We start from the raw sequence: 19,749 nt of genomic DNA on the forward strand, positions 1-19,749 counted from the left end.
CTCTCTCTCTTTCTATCTCTCCATCCGCACCTCTCTAGCCTACCCCTCTCTCTCTCTCTCTCCCTCTCGTTCTATCTTCTCCATCTGCCCCTCTCTAGTGTACCCCTCTCTCTCTTGTTCTATCTTCTCCATTCGCCCCACTCGTTTACCTTCTCATACTGCCCATCCGCCTTACTCTCATACCCTTATCCGCTCCTCATCCTCTCTCATCTCCCCTTAGAGTCTGGATCCGTACCATAGGCGGGTCCATCACCCCTTGACCCCATCCATTCTTCTTTCTCTCATTTTAATCATCTTATTCTCTTCATAAGTCATGCCTTGACTTCTTATTCACTTTATTTTATCTCTATTTCATTGTTTCTTTATTCTCACTTTTACTTACCATATTTCTTGCACTTCTTAAACACTCGATTCGGGGCCTTCTTTAGATAGTGTCTTAGAGTTCTAACTCTCAAATTGCTGCGTCGTAGAGTTCTAACTCTTGGATTGCTACTCTAACCATTGGCTCGTACAGTGAAGTCGGGCCATAAAATACATTGATTCTTTTACACTCGATCACTTAGGTTGGGGTCATTATGAGTTAGCTTTCTTTAGAGTTCTAGCCCTTTCACTACTCTAACCACTGAGTCACATAGTATTTGGGTTGTGAGAGACTTTTCTTCTCTCTCTCTCTCTTTCTCTCTCTCTCTCTCTCATTTTCTTTTAACCCTTGATCACTTTTAAGGGGCTCTTTGTTTTAGTGACCTACCTCATCATGTAACTCTACTTTCCAAATCCTCCGGGTACCAAGGCTTCGTGCCTGGTGCTTTTCTTTGTCTTTAGTAATACCTCTTAAGAGAGGTTATGTCGGGAGGCTGCCCGATTTTCTTTGGGTCGTCTCTTCACTTCTGTTATCATCTTTTTCTTCTTCTTCTTCTCTCTTTTAAACCAATCACTCATTCACTCATTATTATCCTCTTCTTTCTTCCCTCCCTTTTCTATTTCTTTAACCACTTTACCCCAATACTAGAACCATTCACTCATAAAAAGTACATTAGATAGGAGTACATTAGATTTGGATTTCATTAGCAGTTTTCAAGAGAAATTTGAGGTAAAGTGTTGAGTTTAGAGAGGGGTTGCATCCAAACCTCGATGTTGAATAGCTGAAGGGCTTTCGTTCATTGATCTAAGAGGGCAATAACCTGAGCTTATCCCACGAACTCAAACCACGGTAAGGTAGGTGCTCGAGTCCATCTCTTCATCGCTTTAAAATCCTCTCATAGTTAGACATACCCATCCGCGTGTGACACACAAGTAACACATGCGCTAGTCGAACCTGGGTCCCCGAGGGAGCCTGGGAGAGGTAGATCCAGGCCCCATCAGCTAGCGACTCCATTGGAGATAAGCGACCCTATAGTTGGTACTGTCCGCTCTCAGACAAGCATTTCATCTCACTCTTTCTTAAAAATTGCTATGGAGTCTAACTACTCCTCTCTTATCCGAATTGGGGATTTCATCATCCCTACATCCGTGAATGTACTTATGGGAAGTAAGATTCTTCAATCTACTACTCCCATGTTACTCTTGAGTAGTCTCTTTGATCCTATCACCCGAGCTTAGGCTCAGGGAAACTCGAGAAAGGGACCTCAAATCCCTTACTTTCTACCAGCATCAACGGCAAGCCCATTGGTGTCAATTGTATGAACAGTTCTAAAACCACTAAAACCACTGCCCTTCATGCTCACACTGCTACTGGTGGACTCTTTACCAATTATAAGCTCAAAAGTGGTTCTAAGACCACTCCCTCTCTTCATATAGTTGGTTCTTCTAAAACCACCACTTCAGTGGGTAACCACACAGTTACCCCATCTTCACTCCACATGGACACTACTCGTACTGGTGCGTTGTCAAATCCCTTACTCCCTTTCTACCGGCATCAATGGCAAGTCCATTGGAATAGTTGAAAATAGGTAAACTATTAAATACTTGATGAATCAGTTGTCCAGTGATAAACCTTCCCATATCGTTTCAAGCAGCGATAGCTAAAAGTTAAAACATCGACTGTTTTCTCTAATGACACGTTACGGATCACATGAAATCTCAATATTCTTTTATCCTATTTGTCTTTATTATTATTATTAAAACGTGTGACTAGAGTGTGGGGATGCTACCACCAAAACCCCAAAGCAACATGGAGCTAAAGACTACTAGAAAGCCTAAACAACTTGCAAACATACCGCAATAATATCACAATATGGGGGTCATCCAAACGGGCCTTAACAACATTCATCAACTGCAAGCGATTCAATGGTTTATGCTTTAAAATGGCAAGCCAAACTACGAAACCAATTAGCCCAAGAATGAAGCAATATGGCCGCTACGAAACCAATTAGCCCAAGAATGAAGCAATATGGCCGCCGATTCTTTGGCCAAAGTAGTAGTTTCTATGGATGAAACAACAGTGTGGCGTGCTCATTCCCCTGATTTTGCAACGCATTAATTGACGTTGCTAGTGTCCCCTTGTCAAGAGTTGTATAAGATATGTTCATGTGAAATCTTTTTGGTTTTTTAATAAAACAGGGAGGGGCTCAATATCCCCACTGATTCATCTAAAAAAAATTAGTCCAAGAATCTAAGAAATTGATACACTAAGATCAATCATGTCCATCAATTTCATGGAAAAATGGCTACCAATCTCTCCAAATTCTGAAATTCGAAGGATTTAAAACTCAATATTAACTCTTGAAATAATTAGGAGTCGGGCCTAGGCTTGACATTAGCAATACTATATCTCAAGTTCAACTTTGAATTACCCAAAAAAATTCATACTAATTACCAAGCAAAAGCACAAGTTTTGGATAAGCATAAGAATCGATTGGCCAACATAAATTAAAAGTTTATAATTGCAAGATTTTTTAAATAAAACCGAAAGGAAGAGATTTGAAAGAAATGCAGAGGCCCAACCAAGCATAATGCTCTTCACATAAAACAGGATTTTGAATATTCAGAAGGATTGAATCTTCGCATCATTTCTTTGCGAAAAGCCCTCCAAAGCCGCCGAACCCACCCTCTTTCTTTGGTGATGGGATCGTCACCGAATTCTTCTTTCCGACGCCATTCTTCTCCTCGACCTTCTTCAAAATTGGATCGGTCTCATAGAATTGGTCCTCTTTCTGTAATTTCGCAGTAATCCAATCAAAGAGACCTTTCTCTTCACCTCCACTACTAGATTTTGAGGCAGCTGTGGCATGAACTCGTCCAATTGGGGGCCTGAAAGTGATAGGAAGAGTGGCCATTAATGGCTTCTTCTTGAGCTTGGTTGTGTTTTAGAGAAATGGATTGTAAGAAGCGTGAGAAATGGTTGATGAGAGATAAAAGAGAGAAGTGATGAGAGATGAGGGGGAAGGAGTGAGACTCTTTGTATATTGGGGATAGTGGGTTGAGAGGATCTGGGCCGGATGGGGCCAAGATCTGACGGTTGAGATTGGTTGGAGCCAAATTGTTAGTGCTGCGTGTTGTGTGGAGTGTGTGTTTCCACCACGAGTTAGCCACAAGCTTCTTATCCAGGGGTTTTGAGAGTTGGGAAATGGGAAATGGGAGTAAAAGACGAATTTACCCTTAGGACTTGTTGAAATATCATTTGTAGGCTTTGTATTCTATTTCTTGAGCAATGCTAATGTTTTGGCTCCCAATATTTTACAATTTTATATCACAAGAGAAGCGCTATTTTTTTGTGAGAAGATTGGATGCTCCTCCAAGAATAAAATGTATGTTTGATCCCTTGAAAACCATGGCTAACTTGATTTTTTTTTTTTTGTTTTGTTTTTGGGTAATTAAATGGAGAAGCCCTACTCGTTTTTTCAAATAGTTTATGAGGTTTTTTCAAATAGTTTTGAAGTTATTTTTTTTAAAGTGCTTGTAGGTAGCGTGAGAATTAAACTATACTATGGTGACTAAGATGTGGGAGTACTAACACCAAAACCGTACCTGATTTTGGGATTTTGATATACTTGACTTCATGACTAACCTTAAAAAAAATAAACAAATAAATAAACAAAATGTAGATAGGATCTACTTGTAAAAAGTTAAGCCTCTAGATTCAAAATACATACTGTCCAATTTTCAGATAGTCAGATCCGATGTCTAAACACGTGGAACCCTAAAAAATGGGTAAAAAAATTATAGAAGAAATGGTATCAAGCGATTTCTACTAGAGGGAAACATGGATCAATGATTCTGCATCTGGATCACTAGGTTTTAAAACCCTAGATGCAGATCTAAACATATAAAAACTTTAAGCTCTTCTATCTTTCTAGAAAAAGGTTGCGCATCGAGCGATTTTAAGGTGATCTGAATGATCAAGGAAACCCTTCTAAGCAGGTATCTTCCTAAAGGAATACATGCATAATACAATCCATAATACATGCATATATACAATATATATATATATATATATATATATATATATATATATATATATATATATATATATATATATATATATATATATTGCTTTTTTTTCTTTTTTTTCCTTTTTATCTCTGGCACATTTTTTGTGTAGATCAATGGAGAATATATGCCCTACTCGTTTTTTGAAACAATTAGCCGTTTTCAAATGTGTCAACGGGAATGGAAACTTAGACCGGGAACGCAAAATCAAATGAAAAACAATGAAGGATGACGTTCAAGAGAGACATGGCCCTAAAAGTAAAAGGAATTGACTATGTAAAGGTTTACATAAGGTGATAACTTCTTAATATAAAAGTAAAGTAAACCCCAAAAATTCATAACAAAGTTATTTCGATGCTGAAAGTTATCTATGGAATTGTATACAATGAGATCATTTATTCTTGATATAAGAGGTCAGAATCATCATTGACTGTTAGATTTGAAATCGGGTAGTTGAGGATGTGTCATTGTTTAGGCACCAAGTTTAAAATAAAAATTTTCAAATTTTGTGATACATTTTCTTTTCTATTGAATTTCACATCTAATGGCTAAAAATAATTGTCACCTCCTTGTATAAAAAGTAAATGGTTTCGTAGTATATAATCCCAATTGATAAATCTTAACCTCAAGATGTATAGATATGAAAATAAAAAATTTGAAATCATAAAATTAGTGTATCTTGTAACATATTATCAGGACCATCTGGTTTCAAAAATTTTAAGTGTTTATTGATATACTTGGTCGACATCAGTTTTGGAGCTTTAACTTTCATTGTTTAAGATTAACACTTTATGTAAACTAAGGGTGACAGTGGACCCGAGGAGTAGACCCAATCCAGATCCGAGTCTGGATATGGGTCCAAAAAATGAAATATACTTAAATCCAGTTAATTAATTTTTAAGTTGGGTTCGATGGATTAAGGTCCAGGACCCGACCCGACACGTTGCGACCCAAAATTTAAACCGCACCTCGAGTATTAGAAAACAAGAACCAAGGCCAGCCAAAATTTATCCTTCCCATTCAACTTGGGAGTGATGGGCCAAGTACATTGCTCACTCTCTTTCTCTCTCTCTCTTTCTCTCTCTTATAGGACCCACCATTTTTATTGGGCTGATCCCTTCAATTTATGCTTCGAATTTGAACAAGTGGCTAAATCCTGGCCTTCTTAAACTTGAGGTGGATAATCTTCAAAAGATATGTTACCTTTCATTGCTTAAAGAAAAGATTGCGTATGCTCTAGCAGAATAAAGTGTACACTCGGGTATGGACACCAATTTTGGATAAAAAAATTCGGATATAGGCTCAAAAGTCCAGTCCGAATTGAAATTCAGATTGGATTCGGGCGGGTCCAACCCGGATCTAGATATAAATCCAACCCAAGTTTTTTAAAAATAGTAAATTTATAGTTTATATAAGATTGCAAGCTTAAAATGTAGAACTACGGATGCACCTCAAAAATCCATTAGAAAAGGTTATTTTAATGTTGAAAAACCATGCGATCGATCATCGAGATGTATGACTATGAAAAATAAAAAGATTTTCAGTTTCAAAAATAGTGAATCTTACAACATATTATCCACACCGTTCATTTTCAAGATTTTCATATGTTATAGATCTACTTGATTTTAACCATCTTTTAAATTTAAAATTTTATAATTAAATATAAAAATAGATTTTGAGATAATCTTAAGAACATTTTACATCAAAATTATATATTATGATAAAATTTGAAGGCGCACTTTAGTTGGATTGTTTAAGGTTGCAACATTATGGAAACCATACCCTCTATATATATATATATATATATATATATATATATATATATATATATATATATATATATATATATACGATTTATACTATTCATATTTAGATCCGGATCTAAATATTCAAGATTCGGCTCGAATCCGGATCCAATCTAAATACAGCTCCATCGAATCCAACCCCAATCCGACCCGTTCTCACGCCTAGATGGGAGAGGGTTGAAAAGTTTAGAGAGAGAGGGAACACGCTAGATATATATATATATATATATATATGTGTGTGTGTGTGTATGTGTGTGTGTGTGTATGTGTGTGTGTGTATGTGTGTAAAGGCTTCTGTGAGCCAATACGCTCACAAGAAAAAATGAGCCCAATGGCCTCACAAGAAAAAATGGGTCCAATTGCTTAGATTGAATCTAAGCCGATCTAACGATCACGGATGCCTGATAGTGTTTGCATTTTAATTATTATTTTCTTCGAATATAAATCACTTGAAATTGTAGACGTGTGTTAATAAAAAAATAGATGAATATTTAAAAAATGTTAAAAATATATTTTACATGAAAAAAAGACCAAAATACCCCCTATAAATTTTTAGGGGTATTTTGGTCATTTTTAAGTTTATGGATTGTTTTTTTATATATTTCTATTAGGTACAGCTTGATAAGAAGAATATCCACCTAAAATTTCAAATGATTGGGATTTGTAACAAAAAAAAATTAAAATTCAAACACTCTCACCCGTCAGATCGGCCTAGATTCAATCTGGGCCATTGGGCTTATACTATTATGTGAGCTAGTGGGCTCACCTTAGTATCTTTCATATATATATATATGGGTGCGACTTGTATAGAGCCGAGGCTCTAAACAATCAAATTAGAGCCTAGCTTTAAATAGTGTTGAGAAATGTAGTTTTAATACTGAAAATCTTTGTGATAGCCTTAAAATATATTTCCATCTCTAATTATAAAATTTAAAGCTTAAAAAATAGTGTAGATAGAGCATATCTATGAAAACTTGAAAATCTTAAAAATTGACGGTCCAAAAATGCGATACAAGATGCACTATTTCCAAAACTTAAAATCCATTTCTTTCTCATGTTGGTGCATCTTGATATCGAGATGATCAATTTGAGGATATTTGGGCATCAAAACAACCTCTTCTAGTGAAATTTTTTTGGTAGGCTCTAATTTGATTGTTTAGTGCCCGAGCTCTATATAAACTTTTCATCTGTTGGTTCTTTATAGTTTCCTTGATGATCTGAAAAAACGTCCCTGATAGTTACGCTGATGATCTGAAACAATTTTCAGATGTTGTCTCTTTATAACAATCACTACAACTGTATCAAATGAGGTCAGAATAAATTTGTCTCCGGTCAAAATATGAGGATTCAGATTGATTACTACTTTTAGCTTCAAATCCACTTCCATCACTTTGATCCACTCTTTACCTTCGCTCAGCACCCAAATCAGTGCTTAAGAATAGCAAGTCGAGTATCCCACTCTCGAATCATACACGAATGGTTGGGAAGCGAAATATTTTTTCATTTTTTATTCACTATATCCCTCCAAGGCTCAATATCTTTGCATCCCATTAACCCAATTCAAATTATTTTCTTACCCCCTACAAGAATCATACATCCAAAACAGTTCGGAGCTTCTGCGGTGCGTCCTCCTATGCACACACCAATATCTTAAAATTACCAATATCTTAAAATTAAGCTTAATGTGGTCGAAGTTGGACCCAAAACCATGATAGTAAGGAGCAGGATGGAACATGGTGGCAATTTTTTTTTTAACTAGCGGGTTTCCGATGATAAATTTTGTAGTATTGCAGTCGCACACAATTCCATGGTGTGAGGTTATTATTGAGTTATTTTTACACTGAAATTGTGGAGGAAAATAGGTGGAAGGACGAGAGAGGCTAACCGGGTACCCAGCTCTCACCCTGACAGCTGCTTAAGACTTGGGCCTGCGGGTACCCAACTCTCACCCTTGGACAGCCGCTTAAGGCTTGGGCCTCACAACCCTGATAGCTGCGTAAGACTTGGGCCTGCGGGTACCCAACTCTTACCCTTGGACAGCCGCTCCGCTTAAGGCTTGGGCCTCGCCCCGGGTTCACCCCTGGGTAGACCTTTCCACACACTCTGGGTAGATCTTTTCATATAAGGTTCACTCTCCCGATTTGAAATAAATTTGGGTGCGGTCAAATATGGGAATTTAGATTGATTACTACATTTGGCTTCAAATCCACTTTCATCATTTTGATCCACTTCTTATCTTCGCTTAGCACCCAAATCAATGCTTGATAATATCTTAGCTATCTTTGCTTAGCACCCAAATCAGTGATTGATAATATTTGTTTAGTTGCAAGCTGAGTATCCACCCTCGGATAATACAAAAAGAGTTGGGAAGAGAAATATTTTCTCATTTTTCACTCACCATATCCAAGGCTTGAAGGCTCAATCTCGTTGCTTACCACTACAGTACATAGAAAGTGCAGCCTACACTCTTGATTCGACCTATTTGAATAACCCCATGGCACCGACGAATCATACGTCCAAAATAGTTCGGAGCTTCTGTGGTGCGTCCTCCTCTTGTATGCACACACTAATATCTTGAAATTAAGCGTAATAGGGTCGAAGTGGAACCCAAAACCAATGAGTAGGACATGGATCAGGATGTGATATAATGAAAATTTTTCTTTTAACTAGCGGGTTTCTGATGATAAATTATATGGGCTTATCAGCTATGGACTTAGGGTTATGGGGATAAAGAGAACCAGAAGCTCCCAAGGCAAATAATAAAAAGCGAGAGAATGAAGTCGGCTAAAAAACAGTGACGGAGCAAATAATAAAAAGCAAGAGAATGGAGTCGGCTAAAAAACTATGATGATATAAGGTGCGACAATGATTGTGACTTCTTTTGTCGGCAACGGGGACAGGCACAGCACTTCCAAAAGGTATGGGCGCATCAAACGGTGGCCATGGGCCGTTGAACTAGGTAGCGGCGGCGTTTCAAACGGTGGCCCTGGGCACTAGTTGGCGCCTAGCTGGCAGCCCCTAGGCAGTCAAACCAGGTGGAGGTGGCGGCGCCTGAGAGGATGCATCAGTTAGGTGGTGGCCCCTAGATGATCCGCCTCCTGAGCCAGCGTATGGGTGCATCAAACGGTGGCCATGGGCCGTTAAACTAGGTAGCGGCCCTTGGGCGCATCAAACGGTGGCCCTGGGCACTAGGTGGTGGCCCCTAGGCGATGCGCCCCTAGGCAGTCAAACTAGGTGCAGGTGGTGGCGCCTGAGCAGACGCATCAGCTAGGTGGCGGCCCCTAGACGATGCGCCTCTTGGGCCATAGGCGGCGGCCCCTAGGTGTATCACGGAGGCCTAGGCAATCAAACTGTGTGGCAGTCGCCTAGGCGGTGCAGTCAAACTATGTGGTAGCCGCCTAGGCGGTACAACACTTGGCCATGGTCAAACTATGTAGCAGCCGCCTAGGCGGTGCAGCTCCTGCCCACAGTCAAACTAGGTGGCAGCTGCCTAGGCGGTGCAGCACTTGCCCACGGTCAAACTAGGTGGCAGCCGCCTAGTTTGTGCAGCACCTGCCCACTGTCAAACTAGGTGGCAGCCGCTTAGGCAGTACAGCAGCTGCCTAGGTAGGTGCCCAACGCTCACCATGGCAAGCCGGCAACCCAGGGCTTGTGCCCTGCCCACCCTGGGTAGACCTTTCATGTAAGGTTCACTTTGTCTTGAAGAGATAAGGATGTGTTAGTACTTCAAAAAACTTCTTTGATAGTTATTTCTGATGATCTGAACAATTTTCACCCAAATGAGGTTAGAATCTGGGGTCAAAGTATGGGGATTACATTTGGCTTCAAATCTACTTCCGTCATTTTGATCCACTAGTTATTTCGCTCAGCACCCAAATCAGTGCTTGATAATCTCTGTTTAACTCAGCAATGACAAGCCAAATATCCCATTCTCGGAGCATACACGAATGGCTGGGAAGAGAAATATTTTATATTTTTTACTTACCATATCTAGAGCGTGAAGGCTCAATCTCGTTGTTTCCCATGAAAGTACATCAAAAGTGGAGCCTACCAGTTCGGAGCTTTTGTGGTGGATCCTACTCTTGTATGCACGTACCAATATTTTGAAATTAAATGTAATGAGGTCGACCCAAAACCATTATAGGAATGAGCAAAACATGGATCCAGACATGATATGGTGGCAATTTTTCTCTTAAGCGGGATTCCGATGATAAATTTTGCAGTATTACAGTCGCACACAATTCCATGGTATGAGGTTATCAGTGAGTCATTTTTAGACTGAAATTGTGTACGATGAAAGGATGAAAGAATTCAAGATGGAAAGCGAATTATATGGGCTTATGGGGATAAAGAGAGCCACAGGCTCCTAAGTTCTAAGGCAAAGAATAAAAAGAGAGAGTCGACTAAAAAACAATGATGATATAAGGTGCTAAAATGATTGCGACACCATCTTTCGAGTGCCTAGGCGGCCGCCTGTCTATCCAAAAAGCCTACGCATATCAAACGGCAGCCCTTGGGCCGTCTGGTGGCCCTTGGACGGTCGAATAAACTAGGCGACGAACCCAGGGCAGATCGCTCAGGACTAAACTAGGTGGCAGCTGCTTAGGTGGGTGCTGGCCCTTGGAAGGACGCATAAACTAGGTGACGGACCAGGGCAGATCGCTCAAGCCTAAACTAGGTGGCAGCTGCCTAGGCGGTATAGCGCCCACCCACCTAGGTGGTATAGCATCCACCTAGGTGGGCACTTAATACTCACCTCTAGGTGGTGATCTTTGGAGGCGGATGCCTAATGCTCACCTATAGGTGGTGACCTTTGGAGGCGGGTGCCTAATGCTCACCTCTAAGGTATGACCTTTGGCATTTAGGCGGGTGCCCAATGCTTACTCCTAGTTGGCTCACCTTTGGCGCTTAGGCAGGTGCCCAATGCTCACCCCTAATTGGCCCACCTAGGCAGGTGACTAATTCTCACCGCCTAGTTGGCCCACCTAGGCTAATGCTCACCCCCAAGTTGGCCCACCTCACCCCTAGTTGGCCCACCTAGCCGAGTGCCTAATGCTCATCTACTAGATGGCCCACCTAGGCTAATGCTCACCCCTAGGCAGTGACTTTTTGGCCCACCTAAGCGGGTGCCTAATGCTCACCTAAGGGACCGCCTAGCCTGCATCCTGCTCAGCCCTGGGTAGACCTTACCACATAAACACCCGCCTAGGACCTGCGCCCTGCCCAGCCCTAGGTAAACCTTTCCACATAAGGTTCACTCTGCTGGTAAAAAGAGTTGGTACTTCAAAAAACTTCCCTAATAGTTACCCTGACGATCTGAAACAATTTTTACCTGTTGGCTCACTATAGATGTATCAAATGAGGTCAGAATCAATTTGTCTGCAGTCAAAATATGGGGATTCATATTGATTGTTGTCTTTAGCTTCAAATCCACTTCCATAACTTTGATCCACTTCTTATCTTTGCTCAGCACCTAAATTAGTGCTTATTAATCTTTGTTTAGCTCAGCAATGGCAAGCCGAGTATCCCACTCTCGGATCATACACGAATGCTAGGAAGATAAATATTTTCTCTTTTTCACTAACCATATTCAGCGAGTGAAAGCTCAATCTGCTTGATTACCACGAGAATACATAGAAAGGGGAGCCTCTACACTCCATTCTCCAAACGATTTTTCCCGAGACAAATATGCCATGTTCGAATTATTTTCTAACTCCATGAAGAATCATATATCCAAAACAGTTTGGAGCTTCTGTAGTGTGTTCTACCCTTGTATGCACCCACCAATATCTTGAAATTAAGACGTAATGGGGTCGAAGTGGAACCCAAAACCATTACAGAAATGAGCAGTACATGGATCAGGACCTGATATGGTGGAAATTTTTCTTCTTACTAGCAGGTTTCCAATGATAAATTTTACAGTATTGCAATCACACACAATTCCATTGTGTGAGGTTATCAGTGAGTTATTTTCAATTCCATGAGATTAAGGTTATTAAAGAATGAGAGAATTCAACATGGGAGGAAAATTATATGGGCTTATCAAGTATCGAATTAGAGTTATTGAGGATAAAGAGAATCAGAGGCTCCCAAGGCAAGGAATAGAAAGCGCATAAATGAAGTCGGATAAAAACAATGAAGATATTAAGTGCTACAATAATTGTGATGCCATCTTTAGCGAGTATAGTTCTTCAATCGGCAACATGGACAGGACCAAAGCCTAGGCGGCCACCTGGCGATCCAGGCCCTTGGGCTGTCAAATTAGGTGCCAGCCCCTGGGCGAACGCATAGGGCCGGCCCCAATTAGTAAAATAAAATCTTGTAAGGATCACAATAACTCATTTTTAGAGAGAAACGTCAAAACACTTGATTTTGAGATTTTTATTGGATCAAAGTATTTTTCAAAGTTATGAAAAATAGATCCAAACATTATCCAGGTAAATCAGATTTAGTTTTGAAGTTTTTTATTCCTATTAGGTTTTTTTGACTATTTTAGCACTAGAAATTATCTCAAGTGGAAGTTTGGAGTTCGAGCAAATCAAAGTAAGTATAAAACTTTATTTTTTAGATTGCTTGTTTTATTTTAAGATGTCTTATTTAGTATCTAGTTGAAGTGGTGATCCGGGTTAAAATATGATATAATTATAACCCAAATCTGAATGACAAAAATTACATAAAATACAATTATTGTGAACAAGATACAAAAAGGGGTATAAACCGGTTTAAAAAACATCTTGTCAGTATTAAAGGGGATGTTGCCCCTTGTAAAAATGTTTTTGAAGCTATCAGAGAGGAGATTAAGCAATATATAAGTTTTGTAAAACAATAACAAAATACTTATTATTTGAATATGTCTATTTCTGGTTCTACTAAAAGAAGTGATCCGGGTTGGAATGATGGTCATAACCCGAAACCAAACGATAAAAATTGTATAAAGTGTAATTTTTGTGAAAATATTTGCCAGTATTAAAAAGGAATGTTGCTTCTTGTAAAAAGGTTTTTAAAGCTGTTCGAGATAAGATTAGATAATTTTTAAATTTAGAAGAACCATAAAGGATGAAAATGAGCATTATTCTATGGAAATATCTTCTTCATGTTCTTCTAGAAGTAGTGATCCAAGTTAAAAGTATGATTATAACATAAATCCGAATGACAAATGTCATATTAAACGTAATTATGGTAGAAATGATACTAATGGGGGTATTTATCAGTTCAAAAAATACCTTGTCAGTAATAAGGGGAATTTCGCCCTATGTAAAAATATTCCTGAGGCTACTAGGGAGGAATTATGCAATATTTGAGTTCAGGGAAGCACAAAAAGATAGAAAATGGTAGAACATCCAAGATTCCTAGGGCATCATCTGCACATAATAAGATGGAGGTAGAAGAAGAGAAAGAGGAAGATTCAGAAAAAACAAAGGAGGATGAGCATTATATTGAAGAGAGAGATGACTCTGATGATGACAGCGTCAAATCTTATACATATGATGAGGCTTACCCTACTCTCTCTAATTATGATAATAATGATGACTGAAGAATGAAGAGTTAAAGACGCTTGAGTACATAACTCTTGGTGTTGAGTGTTGACTATTGTGTCTTAGACTGTACATTTTTTTAATTTTCGTATTTTTTTATTTTTTTTATTTTTAGTTTCTACTTTCTAGTTTCTACTATCTAACTTTTGTATGTATCAAACAGTTAGTGTATGCTTGTATCGTTTTACTATTTTAGCATTGTATGAAAATATAGATTGTGGTCTTAAGGATTATCAAAATTCTCTTCTCGACTTCTCCTTAATTCCTCATTTATGGAAATATTAAATATGGATTATGGATATATTATAGAATATCAAAATTCTCAAAAATTCTATTTTTTTTTTCTTTCAACTGGGCCACTCAGGTTCTGAGCGCCCACCTAGGCGTTAGATGGCCTGGACCCACGGCCGTAAAGGTGCCACCTAGTGCTATTTGAAACACTAATTAAAAAACTCCAAAACTAAATCTAATTTACCTGGATGATATTTGGATCCATTTTTTGTAACTTTAAAAAACACTTCGATCTAATAAAAATATTAAAATGTAGTATTTTTGAGGTTTCTCCCTCTAAAATGAATTCTTATGGGGTTTATGCTTCAAATCGACCTAAAACCCACACTTAAAAGTTTTAAATTTTCTAAAAAACTCATAAGAAATATATTTCTCCCCGGGGCGAAACTCATAAAAAAATATATTTCTGCCACTGCACGACCGCCCAGGGCCAGGCGCACTAAGGGCTTTGCTTGTTCAACAATGGCACCATATGTTTCAGCAATATTGTTGTGGCTTTTGCAAGTAAACAATCTAAAGATGTGGGCTTTACTTGTTCAACAAAAGAAGTCTCAGTAGGCTTTGTATATTTACATTTTCTTCTTCAGTTAGCTAGAGCTAAGCAAAGCTGCGGATCAAAGCATAGTTAATTTATATATGAAATAATGAAAGAATGAGAAACGTGAACCTGGGCACTCACTAGATATGGAAGAGTGCTTTACTTTACACTAGCAGACAGCTAAGGCGGGCAAAGCACTAGTGTTTGTATATGTCAAAAGCACTTGTTTGTAGAAGGCTTGAGTTATAGCCGGCCGTACTACTTGACTTTTCTTGCTTAGTAAACAACTAGTTGCTCTGTAGATGGTTGGGCTTTGCACTAGCTCTTGTAGAGGTCTTTTTGCCAGCAGTAACGGGGGTTTTGCAAACAGTAAACTAGCTCTGTCTGTGCACTAGCTCTTGTAGAGGTCTTTTTGCTAGCAGTAATGGGGGTTTTGCAAGCAGTAAATTAGCTCTGTCTCTATATAAGGGGCTGTTGACCGCCTAGGCTTGGGTGATGTGCCCAGCATTCTGGACCGCCTAGGCGCTGGGCAATCCGACGTTTAGAAACAATATTTCTCTCTGTTACTCCCATTTTCAGCCTCTTATCTTTCTCTCTTGTTACTTCGGAGACTCTCTTGTTACTTAAGAGAGAATGTTGTTCTTGCTCTCTGTTACTCCCATTGTCTATTTCAATCTTTCTCTCTCTATTACTTCAACAAGAATGTATGTCTCTCTCTCATACTTCAACAAAAATGTCTTTCTCTGATAAAATTACAGCAAGAAGATTTCTCTATGTTGCAAGAATGTCTCTCTCTATATGAAAGAAGATTTGGATCTCTTTAATAAAGAGAAATAGGAGAAAGAACGCTATGTTCCTTCAGATAACAGATGAAATTATAGCAAGAAGATTTGAATCTCTTTAATAAAGAGGAAAGAAGAAAAAGGTGTTACAAAAAACGGAGATAACATATGAAATTACAAGAAGATTTGAATCTCTTTAATAAAGAGGAAAGAAGAGAAAGGATTTGAATCACTTTAATAAAGAGGAAAGAAGAGAAAGGTGTTATAAAGAACGGAATAACATATCAAATTACAGCCAGAAGATTTGGATCTGAGGAAATAGGAGAATGGTGTTACTTAATATGAAATTACAAGAAGAAGATTTGGATCTCTCTAATAAAGAAGACTCAGAGGTTGGAGACTCTCTTTACACCGTGCTTCTCTAAAACCCTGTCTGGGTTTATTATAGAGAGGTCCACTACAATTACTCAATGATTGTCTTTTAAAAACAAAGTCTCAAAAACAAGTTACGTGCACGACCTATATCGAAACCCATAAAAATAGGAAATAAAATATTTAGTCGATCTCCTATTAGATGGGAAAGAAAACCAGAAAACTAACTAGTAATATTTCAAAACAGGGTATAAAAAAAATAAAAATAAAAAGGCAGCGAAGAGCTCAACACTAGAGATTTGAGAAAAATTAGAATCTCAAATTTAGAGAATTTTGTGAATATTATTTTTTTGGATTAGAGAATAAGTACCTCCAATTTCAAGTAACATGAAAAGGCCATTCGTAGAAAACACCGAGCACTTGTCTAGCTCGAGCACATTAAGCATATGGCCACGTCCTCGAACAAGATCCTTATCAGTCACAACCACGTCCTCGAACAAAATCCTTATCAGTCACAACCATGCGACGAAAATGGACAGACCTTAAGAAGCTAAAAGTCTCAGAGATCTCACTGATCCATGGCCCTGCATAACTGCCCCACTCCTCCGGTATCAAATTGAGCATCAAAGCTCGAGACTTTCCCTTAAGTTTCAGGACTCAAGCGGAGGGAACCCGCTCCTTAGACGAAAAGGACTAATGGAGTAGCAGAAGGCTATGGTTATTTGCTTTCGAGAAAAAGAATCGATGTAGTGCCATCTTTTACAAACTAGAGACTCAGCGCTTCTATCTCGACGATCGTCAAGATAGGCCATGACACATTCCAGGGCCACATCAGGGATTGCAAAGCTAATTGATCAGAGGCCTCGATCTTGCATCTCTGTGATGATTCTTCTTGCTCTGTAGCTCATGTATCAGACCCAAACCCGGCCCTAATTACCTGAAACTTCCAACCTCATCACCTGAAATTGAGGCTATTCTAAAAGTCCAAAAGCTCTCAGACGTTTAATGTTTTATCATGTGAAACCATTCCGGATGGTCAATAGAAGTCAAATTTGAAAGAAACACTAATGTGATATTGTATATTTTTATTTTATTTATTTTATTTATCATTTTTTTTTTTTTTTGGCAAAAATCACTTATAAGCAGTTTTATTACAATAACTCTTGCTTCAAAGAAAATAAAACTAACAAATCCAATATCTTAAAAACCTCGATGTCACTAAACCAATTTTTTTTAATTAAATAAAATAACTACAATTCTTATGTTTAAGAATATAAATACTATATAATTAAATATGGTAAGAAACAAAAAGAGAGTGTCGGATATTACCTCAACTGAGCTTTTTACACTCCACACCTCACTATCATCCAATTGCGTGGGATCAAAGATTAACCTTCAATCTCAAACCGGGAAAGCAAATTTAGGCTAAACCCTCCAATGGAACTACGAACTCCTCTTAGATCACGAATCTCAAACTTAGGTTCAAAACTCACAAAACCTAGTTCAAGCGAGATAACATCTATTTATTACTACCCAACTCTTAGAATCAACACAGTTAAAACATAAGCCAAGAGAGATAGATCTAAGTGGGTGTAAGAGATAAGATGTAGAGATTGGGTACGGATCAATCTTTTTTTATTGTACTTGAATTTTTTAGGGTTTTTTTTGGCTTGCCTCTTCTTGTGAGATTGAATATGAACAATTGATCTTGGGTGACTTGTGGGGTGAGAGATTTGAGTCATTCATTCTATAAATGAGCCATCAACATCAAGGAATGTGCTAAAACATTTATCTCTCATTCTTAAATCATTTTCCCATCAATAGAAATTAAATAAAATAATTTCATTCATAATATAATGCTTACCAAAATTATGCACAAGCTTTCTCATACTTTCCAAAATCATTTAAAAGCCTCCTCAAGGCAAAATCTCTCCAAAATACTTTAAAAATTTCTCTTCAAGCTAAAGCTTTTTAGCTTGAACTAACATAAGGAAAGGTTCTAGGGTGGGGCATGCCACCCTCGATGGCACTTCATGGGCCCCAGCTACATGCAATGGTGGGCCCATTAATATATTGGGCCTCCCATGCAATATTAAAATTAATTAAAAATTATATGATTTTTAAAAATTCATAAAATCTAATATAAATAATTAAATCAATCTAAAATCAATATCTTTGTTTATATAAATCTAAATTTGATAAATAAAATATCCAACGATCTAAAAAATTCAAATAATAATTTTAAAAATCATATATCATTAAAATAAATATAATTAAGTTCATTATATGGGAAAATGATCCATATAGTCTAGGAATTGAATAAATAAATACTGGGGCACTCCACCTTCAACTGTGGACTACGGTCCGCACTTGTTTTATCAAACCGACTCAATATTTTCCATGACCCACAGTCCATACAGAGCTCATCAGTGGGTCACCAAAGTCTGACCGATGAAACAAGAGGTCGTAATCCCAGTTTGTGGATTTCAGGTTCTCTTTTAAAGACATACTAAGGTCACCAAGGCAATAAAAAGTTTTCACACGATCAAAATGAAAACATTGAAAAAAAGAATAAAATCCTATAAAAATCTGGTAAGAATTTTTTAAAAAACTAGAATTGAATTCAACCTCCACAAAACCGGATGGTCCAATAGAACTAGCAAAATAAGAGATCAAACTGGTTCGATTGGTCAAATGCCGGTTTTGGCCGGTTTTGTGTAAAACTAGGGATGGTCCAATAGAACTAGCAAAATAAGAGATCAAACTGGTTCGATTGGTCAAATGCCGGTTTTGGCCAGTTTTGTGTAAAACTAGGTACATGGCTTTCATTAGACCTAAGAAGGTTAAAGTCCCAATTCTACTCGTCGGGCCGCCGGTCATCCGATTTTAATAACGTTGCTCAGGTGTAAACCCTGTCTACATTTATTGGTAGGATCCAAAATTTCTACAACATGAGGGCTGGCCACATGCTAACCTCGTCCATATTTAATTGCCAACTAGTAATATCATTTAATGAATAATAACACGACAAGGTTAATGATTAGGTGCCAATTAAAAAATTATTCTTAAGTTTGGAGTTTGGTTCGGATGGAAAATACATAAAGCTAAATTAGGTTCGGATGGAAAGAATTAATATGACATGAAAAGAACTTTGGCTAGGAGTCGGTTAACAAATGGTTCGCACGTTCGTGTGGTTCATATTTGTGGGATACAAAGTCCATAGGTGAAGAAAGGCAAATGTAGCTAATGGCAACAACATAACAAGAAACTGATATTATACACCCAAGGGTGTATAATCTATTCCCTCACCCCCAACATTTCAAGATTAATATTGATAAGGCTTCTTTTCAAAACCCGGCGTATGGTAGGTGGTGGTGGGATCATCAACGACAACGATGGTGTTTTTGCAAACCCCTTTCATATTGCATCAAACAATTATGCAGAGTTTTTTGTTTTGAAGGTGGGTGTTGAGGCCAACATGGTAGCAGACACACTTGTCAAGAAGGAAATATCTCTTTTTAATACTACAGTTTGGCATTCTAGGCTACCGGATTTTATTTCTCTGTCATTATTTCATGATTTGGCACAATTGCCCGACAGTAACGCTGTTAAAATTTCATATATATTTTCTCCATTTTTAGTTAATGAAAAATAGGTAGTGGACCTTCTCCACCACTGATTTACCCAAAAAAATAGTGTATGATCTCTCACCACAAACTTTTACTAGGAACTCAAAATTTAATTGTTCAATGAAAATATATTTTAAAAGTAATCCCCATATTTACTATATATAAAATATTATAATAAATATTTTTCTTAATAGATCAAGTATACAACGTGCGTTTATGGGTGCACTTTAGACACATACTTTACATCGTCCACCTTTCACGATCGTCCACCTTTCACTTTGGGAGGAGTGGCGTGCAATAATAAATGGACTACAAAAGTTAATTCAAAATAAAATTAGATTTAAATCATAAACAAAAAAATATTATTTT

The 19,749-nt window shown here is 37.9% G+C and overlaps 1 protein-coding gene across 1 annotated transcript; it reads right to left on the reverse strand.

The window, feature by feature from the left end:
• Positions 1-2,831: 2,831 nt before the first annotated feature.
• Positions 2,832-3,508, reverse strand: LOC18437874 (thylakoid soluble phosphoprotein). The gene has a single exon (XM_006848073.4). The coding sequence runs from the start codon at positions 3,273-3,275 to the stop codon at positions 3,006-3,008; it is 270 nt and encodes an 89-aa protein (XP_006848136.1). The 5' UTR covers positions 3,276-3,508; the 3' UTR covers positions 2,832-3,005.
• Between the last annotated feature and the right edge of the window lie 16,241 nt (positions 3,509-19,749).

This window comes from Amborella trichopoda, chromosome 8 (genome assembly GCF_054954075.1).
Source record: "Amborella trichopoda isolate Santa Cruz 75 chromosome 8, AtrichopodaSantaCruz75HAP2 v2.0, whole genome shotgun sequence".
NCBI lineage: Eukaryota > Viridiplantae > Streptophyta > Magnoliopsida > Amborellales > Amborellaceae > Amborella > Amborella trichopoda.